This window comes from Hypoxylon trugodes (assembly GCF_022578975.1).
Source record: "Hypoxylon trugodes strain CBS 135444 unplaced genomic scaffold F4822scaffold_7, whole genome shotgun sequence".
Classification (NCBI taxonomy): Eukaryota; Fungi; Ascomycota; class Sordariomycetes; order Xylariales; family Hypoxylaceae; genus Hypoxylon; species Hypoxylon trugodes.
The window spans coordinates 2,598,743-2,614,388 of NW_026250022.1; the positions used below are offsets into that span (position 1 = coordinate 2,598,743).

At 46.4% G+C, this 15,646-nt stretch overlaps 6 protein-coding genes across 6 annotated transcripts; 3 read left to right on the forward strand and 3 right to left on the reverse strand.

Annotated features, from left to right (window-relative positions):
- Positions 1–180: 180 nt before the first annotated feature.
- Positions 181–1,590, reverse strand: F4822DRAFT_328525 (uncharacterized protein). Its single transcript, XM_051455590.1, has one exon. It carries the CDS (start codon positions 1,158–1,160, stop codon positions 522–524), a length of 639 nt encoding a protein of 212 aa, XP_051312642.1. The 5' UTR covers positions 1,161–1,590; the 3' UTR covers positions 181–521.
- Positions 1,591–2,294: 704 nt separating this feature from the next.
- On the forward strand, positions 2,295–3,157 carry F4822DRAFT_328544 (Sm-like ribonucleoprotein). The gene is made up of 3 exons (XM_051455591.1): positions 2,295–2,650; positions 2,735–2,811; positions 2,877–3,157. Exons 1-3 carry the CDS (start codon positions 2,623–2,625, stop codon positions 3,069–3,071), a joined length of 300 nt encoding a protein of 99 aa, XP_051312643.1. The 5' UTR covers positions 2,295–2,622; the 3' UTR covers positions 3,072–3,157.
- F4822DRAFT_328568 (nucleoside hydrolase) lies at positions 3,124–4,945 on the reverse strand. The gene is made up of 4 exons (XM_051455592.1): positions 4,693–4,945; positions 4,365–4,637; positions 4,271–4,305; positions 3,124–4,216 (listed from the first exon to the last, which is right to left on the reverse strand). Exons 1-4 carry the CDS (start codon positions 4,727–4,729, stop codon positions 3,299–3,301), a joined length of 1,263 nt encoding a protein of 420 aa, XP_051312644.1. The 5' UTR covers positions 4,730–4,945; the 3' UTR covers positions 3,124–3,298.
- F4822DRAFT_411457 (uncharacterized protein) lies at positions 4,890–6,107 on the reverse strand. The gene is made up of 2 exons (XM_051458862.1): positions 5,485–6,107; positions 4,890–5,439 (listed from the first exon to the last, which is right to left on the reverse strand). Exon 2 carries the CDS (start codon positions 5,384–5,386, stop codon positions 5,162–5,164), a length of 225 nt encoding a protein of 74 aa, XP_051312645.1. The 5' UTR covers positions 5,387–5,439; positions 5,485–6,107; the 3' UTR covers positions 4,890–5,161.
- A 204-nt stretch (positions 6,108–6,311) lies between these two features.
- F4822DRAFT_411458 (uncharacterized protein) lies at positions 6,312–8,838 on the forward strand. Its single transcript, XM_051458863.1, has one exon. The coding sequence runs from the start codon at positions 6,891–6,893 to the stop codon at positions 8,124–8,126; it is 1,236 nt and encodes a 411-aa protein (XP_051312646.1). The 5' UTR covers positions 6,312–6,890; the 3' UTR covers positions 8,127–8,838.
- A 2,724-nt stretch (positions 8,839–11,562) lies between these two features.
- On the forward strand, positions 11,563–13,678 carry F4822DRAFT_328649 (uncharacterized protein). The gene has a single exon (XM_051455594.1). It carries the CDS (start codon positions 11,897–11,899, stop codon positions 13,232–13,234), a length of 1,338 nt encoding a protein of 445 aa, XP_051312647.1. The 5' UTR covers positions 11,563–11,896; the 3' UTR covers positions 13,235–13,678.
- Positions 13,679–15,646: the final 1,968 nt, after the last annotated feature.

Consider the following 15,646-nt stretch of genomic DNA (forward strand, 5'->3'; position numbering starts at 1 on the left):
TCCTTCATATAAGCATCACTATTTCTGTTGGTTCATTGTTACATTTATCTTCTTTTGGCGGCTCATGGCCTCGCATGGCAAATTCTTCAGCAAAACCAACAGCTTCAAAAAGTGGTCGGATCTAAGGCTGGGGATCATTGATCTCACCAACACATAAAAATAAGACATTAAATCAATTCCACGTGATACATTTAGCGACAATTATAATCACAGCATTCATCGAAGAGTAAAAGGTTCAGACCGTTAAATCGTCATATAAGACAGTAGATTCAAAGATCATTGTATATGTACAAATAGAAGCGAATAAGATCAAAGCATTCAAAAACCGAGCAGAACCGCTCTTTTCCCCGCTAGACAACCATAAGACATGATGCTATAAATGCCCACGCGTAAATGTTCATACAACCACCAACCCGACCGACCCCAACTCCGGATGTCTGGTTATTGTTGTTGTTTGTCGCCTGCCCTTGTCCATTCCCAGACGTCGAACTATTGAGAAAAGCGCTCCCGTCATCGGGAATTCAACCCGAGAGGTTAAAGGCGGTCTTGGCGCGGTTCCAGTACTCAAGTCGGTCTGGGGTGACGTCGGTGATACCGACACATGACATGTACTGTTGGAAGCCAGCGTCGGTACCAGCCTTCAGGGCTTCCTGGATATCGGTGCTGCACTGGGTAGTGAAAAACCAAGGTCCGCTGCCGAAGTTGTACTCATCGGGGGTGACTAGTGCGAGGATCTCATTCTTCTTGTTGTCATCGACGCTCTCGGTGACACCGGAGAGCTTGTCCTTTAGTTCCGGGATGGATTGCGCATACTTGAGAGTGAAGGGCCATTGCTGCATGTTGCTAGTGCCCTGACCGGGTCGACCCGGGGAGATGTTGTGCTTGTACTTGTAGTCGTCAGACTCAAAGGCTGTTAGGGCAAGAATACCAGCGATCTGAGCCGCATTCTTGACATTGTACTTAAGCATAGCGTCGGCGAAAAGAGGACCGGCCTGGACATTTGTGCGACACTCGTCCGTGTTGTCGCATGTTGCAGATTTGGGGGCAATCTCGAGGATGTAATCCGAGGCCATCTTAACACCATCCCTAGCCTGGACAGGGGCGGCGATAGTTTGGCCGGCCATGAGAAGGCCGGCAAGGGAAGCGAGCTGAAACTTCATGATTGCTGATTTGATGAGGCTGGCTCTCTGGAATCTTTTCCGTTTTCGTGGATGAAGAGAAAGTTGATAAATTGGGACTTAGCCAATGTAGAGAAATAAATGGATAATTGATCAACGTCTTTTTCCACCAGCGAAAAAAGAACAGCAGTCCTAATGATATATAGGAAGTGATTCTGAAACGAATTGATCTTTATTGTTTGCTATTGTTCGTATATGTTTGCCTTGTGATTTATTCGGTCCAATGCTCCGCCTGAGGGAGTATAGTGGCTTTGTGTCCTTGGCAACGAAAATAGAACGAAAGAAAGTGAGAACCACTAAGGGTTGTTGGTGCGAAAAGAAAGTGATTGTTAGAACACAAGAGTAAGAAATTCCCTTGATGTAGAATGTAAAGAGTGAAATTGTTGCCAGACGCCACGATACCCAAAGGATGGATGGAGAAGGGGTGAAGTGAGCAAGAATTCTCGGGCACGGCTGAGTGGGAATAGCTCGTGATATATGTAGCTATATCAGGTGGCAGGTATTGGACAAAGAGACTTTGACTTACTGCAAATGGCCGATCCTTCCGGGGGTATTGTCTTACCTTGAAAAGGAATAACAGCTGAAGAGATGTTCATTTGTGCCGTTTGTGAACGTGATAGCCCCTGAATTGTGAGGATAGACCATGGATGTGAGGATTTTGCTTAAACTTACTCGCCGGACTTCCCAGTTATCGCTAGTACCAGAGGGGTGGTGATGTGCAGCTACGCCAGGGGGTAACAAGGGGTTATGGAGGTAACCAATCATATTTCCCAACGCCCCCTGGGTCCAGCCAGTTAAAACAAAAGAACCCCGTGTCACTAGAATGTTTCAAACAAGATTCTTCAAGTTGATTGGATAATAAGCACCCTTAGTGCTGTGGTATGGTCGGTGTTCACGATGCTCGACTGTCCGATGGCCTTAATAGGGGCCAGAAGGAATCGGAGTGAACCGAAGTGCGGTTGCTGGACATTTTCTCTGCAAATTTGTTCGTATGTTCTGGAAGCTCGGTGACCATCCCTGTGAGAGGGAGAATACGAGTTGCCAGGCTTAGCCTCAGAGTTGGAAAAGATTTGGAAAAGAAAAAATTAAGGGCTGTACTATTAAGCGGCGGGGACTGCATGAAACTCAGCCACTTCGCCCCTGCCACGGAAGTCGAAATAACGATACTCCGGTGACCCCACTATACCTTACATAATGGGGCATTACGTAAATTTGCGGTAGGGATATGATTGCTGCCACAACGGCGGATGAATCAAGTGTGGCTCGAGCTTTTTCTACCTATGATGTGCCATTGTCGCAAAGCTTCAAGCTGTAGTGTTTGTTCAGAGCTGCCCGATCAACACTTCGGAAGTACTCACACCCTTTTGGACTGCCATACACAATATTTAAATAACTACTTGCGATCGTCATCTGTAGTAGGACATATTCCTCTTTAACTACGAAAATGTCGAATCTCGGTGGTTATATCAACAGTAAGTCACATTTCACTATCACAACATTATTATCCATTAGCCTTAGGTGAAGCTTACAGCGCGAAACATCTAACAGTCGGCTAGAAAAGGTCTTGATAATCACGGCCGATTCCCGAACTTTGGTGGGGACACTCTTGAGCTGTGACCAGATGACGAACTTAGTAAGTGTTAAACATCATATTCTTTCAGCCTTACGTCCACAACTAACCATGTATATCCATAACAGGTACTTGGTCAGACTATCGAGCGAGTTATCCGAACCCCTGACGACCCAGAGCCATCCACAGAAGTCCCGCTAGGACTCTACCTTGTTCGAGGCGACAATGTTTGTGTAGTAGGCCTAGTAGACGAACCGCTTGACGAGAGCATCAACTGGCAAGAGGTGAAGGGATCAGAGATTGGTGGTATCAAACACGTATAACCAACATAGTGCACCATGAACCGCAAAACTATATGGAGCTAAAGATTGCACAACCGGCGTTGGGGAAGGAAATAATTGCATTTACATGAGGGGGGATTCTAGAAGCTTTACTCTTAGGGTATGCTCTTGCCTAATGATACCCATATATTTACGCCCTGCTGACACCTTCATTGACCTTCCATGTCATATCGATATATGTGACCAAACTATCGTGCTCCTTGTCCCTCTTACCCGAACAAACGCTCCATTAGGAATGGCGCGAATGCCATATCGCCAGGGCTGCTGACGTACCTGTTAATTCTATTGCCTCTCTTCAGACTTAGCCACCCATCCTTGTCTCCTGGGACCTCGAAGGCGGTTACTCCATCAGGACGCGTTCGACCGCGGCGATCCGAAACATGCATCCCGTGGGTCCACTGTCCCGATGTCTCGATGCGGATATCCTCCGGTGCATTCTTGGCTAACTTCCATGCCGGATCCGAACCTGTGAGCATGTACCAAACAGTCAAGGGGTCATGGAGCGATAAGCCTGGTTCCACTTTGTTGCCGACCATCGAGATGATTTGACGGAAGATACCAGACATAAATGTGTTAACCCATGTTCCTAAGGGGCTTCCTCCAGCGAGTTGAGACTCGATCTTCTCTACAAAGAAGCCCATGTTCAAAAGATGAGGTGTGGTGATATCAAGAGGGAATAGCTTCACGTTCAAAGTTTTGGAAAGCTTCTCGGGATATGGTGGTAGAGTCGTCTTATCCTTGGGTACGGGAGGCATCGTGGACGCCGGGGTGGGTGATGTCAACGCAAATACCCGAGCAGCAGCAACGGCATCGGCATAGGTGTTGAACTCGGCAACCGGCGTAACATTACCCTCGACTTCTACGGCACCTCCCATGACTGCTATCTCCTTAACTCTGAGAAAGGTTTCGGGGTCCTCCGAAGCAGCTAGCGCTAGATTGGTTAGAGGGCCGAGAACACAGACTGAGACCGTGTCGGCCGGTTCCTCCTTCAGGATTCGAAGGATCTCTTGGTGTGCCGGGGTTTTCGAAGGTGTGAAATATTTCAGATAAGAAGGCTCATCGATTGGGCCTGGGAGCCCATCTTTGAAAAGAGCTTTCCAAGTATCAGCTGGAGATAGATGAGGATGCTATTAGAACATCAGCCGAAGCTCAATAATACAAGATTGGCAGATTCAACCTACGGCCTCATGGACACCATGTAAGCCATCAGCGCCATCTGGTAGGGGGAAAAAGTTAGCGATTCCACCACGTGTATACTTGCATGCATTGACCTACGAAAGTTATCGGCCATAAGCATCTCGTCTTCTAGAGCATGTTCGGGGCCAACAGCGACAATCGGCTTGTACGTTCGAAGGCCCTCAAACCCTAGAGGTCTGCCTTGAGATTTGCGCCACTCCATTTCTTGATCGAGAACGTTGAACATGCCGACCACATTTCGTAAGCAGCTATCTAGAGTTACGTTTCCGTAAGTCACAGATATCATTAACACTTCTAGCTCTTCAGGCGAAGAAGCTAGAGCGAGAAGCATAGCTATGACATCGTCGGCCCCTAGTATACTATAATTAGTGTCTGGTAATTGTCTAATTTCCTGTCATCTACATGCCTGGGTCGGTGTCTATGATAATCTTCTTTGCAGCCATGATTATGGTTGTAGTAGAGTGTGGGCTCGGGAACTGTGCTACAGTAGATAACTCTAGCGCAAAATTAGAATATATATATATATAGTTTATGTGGTTTATATGATATGGACGGTGGGAAATGTGCAGCTTGTGTAGCTACCCAAATATGCCTAATGACACCGAAAAAAATATTGATAAGGATAAGATGCGACTCTAGCTCGAGTATCTAAAAGTTACACACAAGCTATGTGACGCAACTGCCTGCCGTCGGTGACCTGCGGGTGGGGATCCGATCCCGCTAGTAACCGGCCACCGGAACGCGGAGATCATTTATATACACCCCGCCCGTCTCTGTGATACAAGCCGATTCACTTAATAATCATTCCCAATGTGTCAATCAATTTCTACAGTCCATTGGATTATATAATTTTGGATAATACCTGTATGTCCAAATCAGAAACTCATCCGTGCTCGACGAAAGTGAACCATAAGCGCAGCAGGGAAAGCCAGTGACAAGGATTTATACGCCCAGGTATGTAAACTGTATCTGCCGTGTTTATCCCCGTAATGAGGGCCGGCAAGTAATAATTCCGCGGAGGTAAGCAACATAATTATCAGCGCAGAAATACTTGACACGCATGTCAGGGGCGCACAGCTACCTAAGTAGCAATGCCTCATTACGTACCTGGTTCTATTAAAATGTTGTCTGCGCAAAATACTTACGTATCTAGGTATGTCACCCGCTTCAACGTACGAGTATTGGCTGACCTGGGCAGGAAATACAACAAGGATTTAGTAGTTGATTGCTTGATCAGGGAGATCCAACGAGTCCTGTAATCCTGTATATATACCAACGTCAACGTCAGATAGACATGTGGATATGCTGTATATCAATCTCAACAAATAGAAAGGTATAGTAAATCACAGTTTTCTAAAATATTCTAGGCCAATGCTGCCACATATACCAATTGGTAAATCTTGGTTAGAGATCTGGATCTACATAAATATTTGCATATTTTTACAGTAAGGAGGGTATAACTGAAGGAGCCTTGGCTATGAGTGGTGAGTAAATGCTAAATAGGCGGACTAACAGCTGCACAACGGGAGTTTTTCACCAACCGAACACTCTCTCTTCAAGCCAATCACTTCAGATATGTACCTGCTTTACATACTAAAGAAATGGTGATAGTAATGGTTTCATCTATTGTATCGCATTGATATACATTCGTGGTTTAATGTTAAAGCCGGACGAGTGAATAATTTTAAGGGGGAAGCTTTACGTGTCCACAATTGAATTTGATGAGACGCTAATACAATAACGAGGAAAGGCGATACGCAAAATAGATGTAGAATTGAATCGTATTCTAGGCGGCCCCACTGTACTTGTACTGTATTGGACAGCAATACAGCGTTGGTTCCCCTTAAACGGATAACCTTCTGCTTCTAGACGCACTTCGATTGATTGCGACTCGTACCGATTGGCCGATGGCTTGTTAATGACAGCACAACCTTATCCCAAAATCCAATTCCCACCACAGACTGCTACTAGTACCATTAGTACCATAATAGGTACAATTAGTACCTGAGCCCGCGACCATCATCTGTTTTCCGAGTCCCAGTCCCAAGTCCAAGTCCATCCCATTTCACAACTTTTTTTTTTATAACTCACCGCCGTAGTTAAACTACATAACACGTTCACTTTGTCACTTTCTCTTTTTTATTCCCCTGTATTTCGTATTAAATTTATTCTCGCGAAAGGGACGAAGGAAAAAAAGTTGTGGTTTATTATCCGACAAGTTTGCCACTGAATCAGCTGTCCTTGAAATTCACCAGGACAGCTAAGCTTACACTACATCGACCACACCTTTCGTTTCCCGGCTGTACTGTACTTGTCTAACATATAATACTCTCTTCTTATTCGTATTGTTCCCGTACAGTATTGTATAGTACTCAACATAATCGGCGCACGACCTTCCGTCATTGGTTTAGCTCCTCCCGACCTATTCGTATAACCTGCGACTTTTTACAATCTACGCGGACTCGAGAGTTACTCCAACATCGCCGACACCTCTTCATCCTCGAGGCACTTCGTGCTGTCATCAATCATTCATTGACCCTATTTGTAATTCGACCCGCCTAGTAAAACTTACCTAGGGAGCGCCCGTTGCGGCTTCGGTTCACCATGGATATCTCTTCTAGTCATTCGACCCTCACCACTATTGGCGGATGGGCGGTCATTCTCGGAGTTAGCGGAATTCTATGGTACCGAAGTCAAGCAAAGAAGAGAGGGGTTGAACAGCGTCGTGGTTCATTCACCAAACAAACAGGAAGACAAAATGACGCCGAATTAGCAAACGATGCTAAGAAGAAGACGGAGAAAGCTGTGAAGCCCAAACCGAAGCCAAAGGCTCCGACCGAAACGTCGAGCGAAACAGTTACACCAACTGTTAATTACAATAAAGAGCAGGACGAGGCTGCTGATAAGAAGGCCGATCGAGAATTCGCGCGTCAATTATCCAGCGCCCACGCGGGAACTAAATTTAGCACAAAGAAATCAGACGAGAAGAAGCAAAAGTCTGTCAAGCAGTCTAAGGCTCAAGAAATTTCTGACGTGTCAGGTGGGAAGGTATCTGTCGCTTCGTCCCACGCGGGTGATGCCGATGATGATCTATCATCTCAAGCATCCCCTGTTGTCGGCGCTGCTGATAGCAAGGATGTATCTGACATGCTTGAACCTGTTCCTGCCGGCCCTTCCGTCCTTCGCGTTACTGACGTCGAGTCCGTGAAGAAGCCCAAGGAGCGCAAGCAAAAGGCACCCGAAGTCGTCGAATCCAAGAAGCAGCGCCAGAACCGAAAGAAGGCGGAGGCTGCCAAGGCCGCCCGTGAAGAGGAGGAGAAAGAGCGCAAGGTTAAGATGGAACAGCAGCGACGAACTGCTCGCATCGCCGAAGGACGTGCTGCCAAGGATGGCTCTGCCTCCGCGGCCAACAGCCAGAACGCCTGGAACGGAAAAGCCACCAATGGTAACAACACCGTTCAGCCTCTAGATACCTTTGAGCAGAAGCCAAAGGCTGAGGCCGCCAAGCAGAGCACCAAGAGTGCTACCGAAGCTCCCAAGGAGAAGGCCGACCCCTGGGTAGCCGGTGTGCCATCAGAGGAGGAGCAAATGGAGTTGCTTCGACAAGAGGACTCTTGGAGTGAAGTCAAGACCAAGAAGAAGGGCAAGAAGAAGGATACTACTACCGAAACGTCCACCCCGGCTACAAATGGTAGTAGCGTCACAACCGCCCCCACAGTTAAGGCGCCTGCTCCGGTCAATGGCGCCAAGAAGCCGATCTTGACCAGCAGCAGCTCTTCCTTTGCTGCCCTTACTCCTGAGGAGACAGCCGATAACGAGGAAGAGGAGTGGGATGTATGATAAGTTGAAGTTACCTGTCTTTCGGCGCTTTGACACCGGCTCATTCTACTTCTTTATACATTTTATCCCCCCGTGAATATTGCATAGAATCCCGCTACAATCATCATTTCCTCTCTTCGACGGTCGACCTCCCTGTTGTACAGTACTCTCCGCATCGCACCGAACAACCACCATCACTACCACACACTACGGATATGGACATCAAGCATTTGTGTCACAAAAAACTATTTAGGGCTTGGAATTGGATTGGGCAAGGGGGAGGACAACTTTTGCTGGAACGCTCGATCGAATACAGATTTGGCAGCCCTCTGCTTGCTTTGTATCAACGACTACGTTTTTTTTTTCTTCTGCACTGATTACGGCCAATGTTCGCATGGACGCTTAGCATGAACAATTGCTTGCGGTCCGGATGTTGCGCTAATCCAAATGTTCTCATGTCCGCGATTGTCGGACGGCGGATGATGGGCCCCCTGTTTTCTTTTTACCTAGGAGTAGCTATGTGATCAGTGTAGCTCAATGGATGCGAATATTTTCCTTTACTGTGCCTGTCTGCTCTAATGACAGTATGATGATTTCAAATGATTGTGTTTAAACGAGATGTGAATATGACCTATGTGCTTGTCCTAGATGTAGTTGAAGCGGTGACGAACTAGATCAAAGGATTCAACAATTGCTAAAGCCAGCAGGCACAGAAAGCTTCATATATATCGACAACAAACCTTCAAGGATGATGGATAAAACTGATATTCTACTAAACAAAATAATATTAATTGAGGTTGTTAGAATTATCGGGATTATGTTAACTTACCTAACCTAGGGATCTAGAAAATATCCATTTTCCTGAGACGCCAATTTATTCTCCTGTCTCGGGATCGTGGACCGACCTAGATTCGACTAAAAATAGCCACCTTTTTCTCCCTGGGGACTATATGCTTTTTCCGACACTTAAGTACTTAGGTAGGTTTGAATCAGTTCGTTGTCTGGATATTTTCTAGGTCTTAAAAGAAGCGATACTGGGAATGAGAAATATCGTATTGTCGCTAAGCGCCAAAGTCATAGATGTTTGTCTTTTTCCTTAGGTTCCTAAAGGTCCTCTTTATACGATGATGGCTCGTACACTTGCACGGTGGAATATCGTGGTTTATTTCTGGGGTAGTATTTGTTCTATTTATAAGTTGATTGGGTGGTTGATGTTACGGGGTGATTTTATTACCTATTATACTCGCCAAGCCAAGTTCGCTCCGTTATGGAAATGGGTTCAAATACTCAATCTGAGGAACAGTATACGACCCAATAATCAATTGGGAACTGTCGGTGGTTAAGCATATAGATAATCAAGTGGGTTGATTGTCCAAAGTAGAAAAGCCTACCCATATCTTCGAATTAGAGTCGTCTAATGGAAGGATTGTTTAGGGCATGGTCTTAAAACCTAACTCAAAGAAGTCATTGCTCGCACTAGAACCCCCAAACCTAAGGGAGAGATGAGGTTGCTAAGACCTGCATATTCTAAAGTAAGCCATGGTTCTTAAAGGAAGGGAGTTTTTGATTAGAAAGTGAGTGGATCGACATTATCTCAATTGGTATTATTACCTAATAATAGACCAACTTGGCTGTGTCGATATGCAGGCATCGACGAACGTAGTTCAACTTGCTGCTTCTTTTAGCCACTTGAGAGATATTTCAAACAAATGTCCAAATATCTTGCTACGTGTCAGCAAGGGATATAAAATGTAGGTGCCTGCTATATGCTAAATGAGTTGTATTTCTTAAGAGTTTCGTAGACTTGCAAATGCATCAAGACAGATTTAGTAATTCTTTCCCTTGGTGGCAATTGGAGGATGACTTGGTTGCGGAGGCGAAGTTTGTGGGATCACGTAGGTTCTGACGTATTATCATCCAGGCTGAGCCCACGTTATTCCCATCCATTCATTCTAACCTAGGCAACCATATACATTATGTATAGTCTAGATGTAAGTACGTGTAAGTTGGAGATAGGCGAGAGGTCTCAGATGATAATATTTTGTTTTTCTGTTTCGACGTGGTTACCCAGTTACAAAGTGAGAAATAAACACGAGGCAATTAAAAGGTATGATGGAGGGAAATTCTTGTGATCTTAAAAGTAACCCATTATGCATTCCGGTTCATAGTCGGATGCAAGTGTTGCAGCGTACCTGGGGATTTGTGCGGGGGGTTATGCAATTGAGAGCGCACAGGGCAAGCCACTAATCCCGCTAGTCCAGGGTAAAACGTGACATTTAGCAGTAGACGAGCGATTATCCAAATTCTAATTCGAGGATCCAGGCCAGGGGGTACTATCGTACTACCTACCTGCCTACTTAAGTACCTCGTAGCGAAGCCTGGACCTGATGGGGACCCGAGCGTGCAAGGCAAGCCACTTACTGCATTTACTGCATTGTGGGACACGGTTGCTAGGTTATGTAGCGGGGTTCTACGGGTAACCATCAGGTGACGACTCCACCATCTGTGGTTTAGCTGGTCTAAGTTGTGCACTACTTTGTACCTAATGGATACAAACAGACAAAGCGGGATGCATTACCAAAACAACACAGGTACACCCCAAGCCCCCCCTGTACTCCACTACGCTGTAGCAAGCTAAGATGTGGCGTTTCTAAGGTTGAAACGTGCTTAGCTAGGAAAGACCCCATGTCAACCCAAATGATCCTATTGGTTAGATTTTAGCTAACTCGCATATCTAATACCAAATGGACAAGGATGGACATGGAAAGACATGGGTTAGACATAGGAAAATTGTAAAATTGTAAAGATGTACATAGATTGCAACTGATGCAGGGAATGCAGCGTGCGTGGGATCGTCCATCTACACCCACTGCAACCCACACCCACGCCCACACCCTTTTTCGTCTTCCATTGCTACCTGCAGTTTAAACTTACGCAGTACTTACATCGAATCCTGAATTCATTCCCGGATTCCGGTCCACTCGCTTGCTTTTTGGCTTGCTCACTCATTCAACTTTGCTTCCTTTTTTTGTTAAGTTGTTCTCGCCTTCGGATGACCTAATTGTGGCTTCGAGGTGTCCTTCTTTTATTATTGTTGTACATCGAAACGTCTTTTCCTTCTAGCAACCGGTCAATTCAATTGTATTGTTTTGACATTTTCCCTCCTATCTTTTTTTTTTCCCTCTCACGATCAGCTTCCTCCCTATTACCGTTTGTTTGCTACCACGAATCTCTGTTGTTTCACCAGGCCATTGTTTTCCTACCTCCGTTCTGATACGGAAATATTCTAGTTTCGACTTGCTCTACTAGAATCCTCATATTTCCATTAACACGATTGAGCAGTTTTGAAATACTCACGAACTCCACCGCGACTTCCCCTTGTCTCTTTTTTCCTTGTACGATTCAAATCACTCAAGTGCTGTATTTCGAGAATTCGACGACTGCCATAGTTATTTCCCTTGCCTATCGACTATACCGACGTGACCCTTCACCGAACCCAAACCACGCAAACCCACATAGACGGAACTATAATCCGCTGGAATTTAAAGCCTCACGAATATTAACGTTTTGTTGTGTCTTAGCGAAACTTAAACCTACATTCAAAAATTACCTTTGGCTGTGAATACCCAACAATTCTCGAACCTTAATTCTTTTATATATCACTCGAGGCGTCCCAACGAACGTAGCATCTTGCCAATGCGGTCGTCAAAAGCAGACTCCCCCTTTTTGATATAAGCCGCAACGGCCATACGCAATATAGCGTTCTACCGATAGGAGCATTTGCACTTATCATGTCGTTCGGCGTCGCAGTTCAGTCTGCCATCTTCTATGTCGTGTCCTGTGCGCCATGTCTTCAAGCAAGGCACCACCAACAATCCAAGGCCTTGGCCAAGAAGGAGCGTCAAGAGAAAGCACGCATACAAGCCGAGAACCCCGGAGCGTATCAACATCCAGATCCATTCAACACGAATCCATACTGGTCAGAAGAGATAATGATGGGGCCTCGAATAAAAGCTAAGAAGTATAATGGTGGGAGCAAGAATAATAGTCACAAACGCCTGGATAGCTCTGGGAAGGAAAGCACAAGTGCCACAGAAAGCAGTACTCGAATAGACAGTACAAATCCAAGCAGTAGCCGTACGGCCGTCGCGGAAGATGGTAAACTCAGCTTTCAAACTACCTTATCAGATGATTGGAATCGAAAACGGTATCAAAGGGAAGATGAAGAACTATGGGGACATGAACTATCTCGCACACATAAGTTCATGGATGCTATCAAGCAGGCAGGATCATCAGCTGGCCGACTTATCGAGTCGCGTTTAGGAATGGAACCGAAACCAGTTACTGAAGAAGAGAGGCATAACTTCTATTTTGCACCAAGGAATCCTCCCGTTAACGAATACCACCCCCCAATCGTGCGGCAGAGGCCAACCCACAAAGATGCCAATAGGTGGATGTTACAACCACCTCCACCTGCGAAGATCATGGAAGGAAAGATACCAGTCAGTAGGAGTGGAAGCATGGCGAGTCATATTAGCCGTAGGACGACGACAAGCGATGGCGCCGACTTAGGTAGACTGGTTCATGAGAAGACTGTGGAGGCCAAACTAAAGAGCGGCGAGTTCCCAACGGAATTCGACTCGACAACGACCCTCCAGAAAACTGTCACCAGGAAAACTACTAACTCAAGTCGACGAAGGAGTCGTCGAGTCGTGCGAAGTAGAAGTTTATCACTGGAATCTTCCGACGCCTCAGATGGGCCTACAAGACGGAGAAGCTATCTAGCGCAACCACCCGCCGCCGCCGACTCGGACTCTTCCGAAGACAACGGAGAGTATTGTTTAAGAAGTTCGGAATCGTTTGGACGTGGTAGGGGAGCTGCCAGGCGACCGAAATTACAACCTATATCAAGCTCTCAGGAAAACGAAAAGGAGAATGTGCCGTCCAAAACGAAGGAGGGCCAAACACTTACCAGATCGGCCAGTTCGGCACTCGCTAACGTTACAAACACTGCGAATACACCCCGACTAAACCAACCTGTTACGCCCAGCAAAGGGATGTCTCCAACTGATCGATTAGACAAGCCATCCCCGATCATGTTAGGCCCGCCTCTGCAAGTCTCATCATAGAAATATGAAGTAAGACAGTTGGTTAGGTCGGACAGTAGCATGGAGTTGCATCCACCCCGAGCGGCGCAATGTTGGCAGATCGAAGTTTCACCAGGTGGACAATACCATTTGGTCAGATGATTTTGTGTGTAAAATTAGCAGGCGAGGCGATTCATTATGGCGTTGTTCATTTGTGTTTTTTGCTCAAAAATGCATGGCCACTTGGTTTAGGGAGGGGGTCTTGTTTTATATCGGCAGGCATTGGCGTACGGCTCGGCTCGGCTCGCGTTTTTTTCGAAAGAAAAAAGTTCCTTGGCTTTTATAGTTGGGCGTATAGCAAGCAAGTATATTAGCATCAGATCAGGTATTCATTAGCATTAGTTTGAGTATTCAGACCATCTGTCAATCGGCTTGCTTCCCTATGTGTGTTGTACTTGTGAGAGCACAGGTTCTCGAGAATCTAGCGCGTGATCTTTGAGTGACACCCCTACTCATAACCCCCGGAGATTTGATTCGTGATAGATATCGGACTTACGTATTCGGACTTCAGGTGAGTCGTACAAGACGCCCACCCCCACCGAAGATCCAGATCTTTCCGTCACGTCGATTTCTTTAGCGGGATCGAGTCTTTTCCCGTGTGTGTGTTCTAGAGGTGCATGCTAGCAACGTATTTCATCAGTCATTTCGATCTCACTCGCGCCGACCATCCTTAGACATATACGTGTCTTCCACTAAAATTTCGGTGGGGTAGGTACGAGAGTTCATGACCCCACGCCCTCTAGATGGGTTGACTGGGACGTTGAGATCACTCGGTGGGGGTCTGAAGTTGCTAATCTTCTACTGAGTCGACGGGCTTGGTTTTCATCTTTTTCTCCCCTGCTTTTGGCGGGTGGTCGTACGGGTGTGTTGTATGATGGCGTTGGTTTTCTTGAAGGGGAGTCGTTATGGAATCACAGCCCGTGTCCCTATAACGCCTAGCTAAGGAGGAAGGAACACTTCGGTGTGTGGGTGTTCTATAGAGGTGGTGGTTTCGATTCCGTGAACATACATCAACAGCATTGTGGTTTGTTCAGCTGAATAGCTAGGTACCTAAGTAGGTACCCTAGTCGTGTCCGATGAAGGATAGGCGTCCTCCGGTTGACAACCACGTATCTGAGCATCACCCCCCCCCCCGACCCCACGCCCTTCGAGGGATTAGAAATCGAGAGCGATCGTCATCGTGGTGTTATAGCGAGATGCTATTTTGGTAGCTCTCCTAACGTGAGAGAGATGGGTTGGGCACCCACCATGTCATATCGGGGTCTGGAACAGCCATTACCCAGCCGCAGAATCCCTCTACTGCCGTAGGCTTCCTAGTTACCGAGTCTTGTCCTTAGGCTGGACCGTCCTTCCATAACATGAGGCTCAGACCATCGTGACTCGCTCGTTGCTCGTCCCTGGAAACGTTGGATGGCTTCCCAGGGAATTGCTTCAAGGATATTCGCACGACGTCAGTGTGCCGGTAAATCCCTCGCTTTTCATGCGTATCGACTTCGCTACTCTAGTATGCTAACGTCACACCATGTCTTCGCCATGCGATACTCTGGTTCTGTCATTTAAGGCACTCCAGCCGCTCCGTATGCCATAGATGTATATAAGATCATCACCAACGCCACACCACAGGACCGTACGCACAAATGATATGGACGTATAGCCAATGACACTATTGATTATCGTTTAGGTATTGCGTCTTCTCCGTGTTTCTTAAGAACCGGGCGACTTAAGTTCGCTACGGTCGAGGACTTCGAAGCGCGAAGATGCGAAGGCAGGGCGAAAACTCTAACTTAAAAGTTAAAAGAACCTATCAACCTATAAGCTTTCATTAGGAGCTTCCAAAGGGTTGAAATGCCTCTTATTGTGTCAAGGATTCCCTAAAAAAGGTTCATTCGACTAGTCCTCGAGGGTGATAGCCTCCCGCGGGAGCTAGCTCAAAGTATGGTAGGAGGACAGAATATGGGAGGGGTCAGGTATCCAGGAAATTACTGGTTTTATGGAAAATGAGAGCTCTTCGGCCAGTTAAACAAAAGTCATTGGCGAGGACGAGTCATGGTAGACTTCGCCGTGGGGGACGCGGCGCGGAAGGCTACGCTTATCTACTACCTCATGGACATGAAAACAGTGGCAACGTAACCCACCATCAACTTCCGAAGTATGTACAATGATATAATTTTTCCCGTCAGATCTGACATGCGAGCTCGGGCGCAGTTTTCTGTATGACTATTTAAGGGGTATCCTTGGGAGACGTCCGTACGTCTGTGAGAACAGTTCTACGTGAAGAATTTCGAACAGATATACAGCTGCGGAGCCTTGAGGGTATGTATATGAAACATTGGCAGTTATCGGGCCTATGTAGAGGCAAATTATGATATGGTAGTGGCTCTATTAAAACGTGAG